Source organism: Echinops telfairi, unplaced genomic scaffold (genome assembly GCF_000313985.2).
Source record: "Echinops telfairi isolate 266 unplaced genomic scaffold, ASM31398v2 ScPeMD7_655;HRSCAF=1070, whole genome shotgun sequence".
Lineage (NCBI taxonomy): Eukaryota > Metazoa > Chordata > Mammalia > Afrosoricida > Tenrecidae > Echinops > Echinops telfairi.
Window position 1 is genome coordinate 20,907,550 of NW_022104553.1, and position 2,196 is coordinate 20,909,745.

The 2,196-nt window shown below is 57.4% G+C and overlaps 1 protein-coding gene across 1 annotated transcript in view; it reads left to right on the top strand.

The window, feature by feature from the left end:
- SYT3 (synaptotagmin 3) overlaps window positions 1–2,196 on the top strand; it is a 12,294-nt gene that overhangs the window by 8,605 nt on the left and 1,493 nt on the right. The window contains exon 5 of the mRNA XM_045292616.1: window positions 1,950–2,070. Within this exon, the coding sequence (XP_045148551.1) occupies window positions 1,950–2,070 (121 nt within the window). The remainder of the gene's footprint in view (window positions 1–1,949; window positions 2,071–2,196) is intronic.

The following is a 2,196-nucleotide window of genomic DNA, read 5'->3' on the forward strand; positions in this document are numbered from 1 at the left end:
GAACCCCCAGCCTCTGAGCTGAAATGGTCAGACTCCTGACCTCCAACCTCCATCCATACCCATTGTATCTTCGCTGCCCCCACCCAAATCCTAATAACCTGACCTCACAGGCCTCAGACACATCGGGATCCCCAATCCTCTGACCGCTCCCCAATTCCCCAAGCGCCCAGACTGCCAGACCCCAAGCTCCAGCATTGCCACCGGCCCCTTCCATTTCACATGTCCTCCAACTTCCAGTACCTCAATTCTGCACACCCAACTGCACCCCAGCCCAGCTCACAGGTCCTCACGGGGTATCCTGGCCCCCACCCCCGGCTGCAGAACACTAATCCTTAGGGGTGAATTTCCCAGCATTCCAAATTTCTCTCAGGCTGGGTATCAATCTCAGTGTGTGTGAGAGGGCAGGGGAGGAAGGGGAGAGTAAGTGAGCACTGTTCATATATCAGGAAAGCGTTACAGCTGCCCACTGGGCCACCAAGGCCTGCCTCAGTTTCCCCACTTGTGTGATGAACCCGAGACCTAAGCCCCTTCCCTTGGCCACCTTCACAGGGCTTTTGCCCCACCCTTGTTCAGCCCTACCAAACCCAGCCCTGGGGAAACCAGTGCCAAGTTCCAAGACTCTGTCACCACTCCCAGAGTTCCTGAATGGTCCTAGCAAAACACCCAGATCCTGCGGGGTCCTCTTGTCTCCTCTGTGTCTCTCTGGATTCTCATTTTCTACCCCCTCATCTTCACGTGGGGGGCTTGGTTTGCAGTCGCCTGAGATCAACCCAAAGACGTGCCATCCAAGCCTGCCAAGTGCAGCTGTAGAAGGGTCTCACTTCCATGAAGATTTCTTTCTTTTTCTTTTCTTCCTTCCTTCTTTCCCAAACCCACTACCATCAAGTCAATTCCAGCTCATACCGCCCCTCAAGAGGGTTTCCACTGAGAAGCATGTGGTGGGTTTGAACCACCAACCTCGTGAGTAGCACCCGCCCCCCAGCCCCACACTCAGCCCCCAGCTCTACGAGGGCACCTTTCTCAGAAAGCCCTGTAATGCACACTTCTACCCACGGGCTCGTCATGAGGCAGGCTGGACTCAAGGGCATGGGTTTGTTTTTATCACATCATTGTCACTCGGTCTTCCCTCATTCCTTCACCTATCTTGTTGAGGTTTTTTATTTTTTCGAAATTGGCGTGACTCTTGAGAGTCCTTGATCCAGGTCGTCCAGCAGTAGATCGCTGGCAGAGAGCGGTGTGTGTGACAGGGGCATCTCCTGGTGGGCAGGGTCATTAGGGGGACTTCTGGGAAGAGGGGCTTGGGAAGCCTAGCTTTGCAGGATGGGAAGGAGTCAGGAAAGAAGGGCCGATTGTGAGGGTGGACTGTGAGGCTGGCACAGAGCCCTGGCAGACAGGAGCCCAGACAAGGCCCCCTCTGGGTCTCTGTCCTTTCTCTCTCTGGGCTTCATCTCTCTCCCTCCCTCTAGATCTCTGTCTCTCTCTGGGTCTCTGTCCCTCCCTACCCACCCGCCTCTTTAGGCCTCTCTTCCCCTCCCTCAGTATCCCTCTCTTAGGGTCCCTGTCTCCCTCTGCCCCTCCTCAATTGTCTGGAGTGTGTGTGGGGGGTGTCTTCCTAAAGGCAGCTCTCGGTGTGTTGGTCTGTCTCAGCCTGTTTCTCACTGTGTGTTGGCTCCCACTCCCTCCCCCCACGCAGACTTCCCCTGGCCCTGCAGAACAAATAGGCTTTGATGGCCAGCCCCTGAGGGCGGGTGGAAGCAGGCAGCTGTGTGTGTGTATGTGTGTGTGTGTGTGGGGGGGGGTGACCCCCGTCCTGGGCCCAGAGTCAGACTGTTAAGTGCACTGGAAGTCTGAGCACCGAGGGTCTTCAAGGGGAGCCTGGGGCACTGGAGTGCCAGGGGGGAGGCTGAGGCAGGGCACCGCTGAGCCACCTCCTGGTCCGTCCACCACAGGAAAAGGCGGACCTTGGAGAGCTCAACTTCTCCCTCTGCTACCTCCCCACGGCCGGGCGCCTCACGGTGACCATCATCAAAGCCTCTAACCTCAAAGCAATGGACCTCACCGGCTTCTCAGGTGGGCACTGCCCCCTCCCCCTCCTAGCCTCCCTACCCCCACACAGACGTCTCAGTCTGAGGAAGGAGGGCTGGTGGAGCCTGAACTACTGGTCTGAGGGAGGAGGGCTGGGGGTCAGGACTCCTG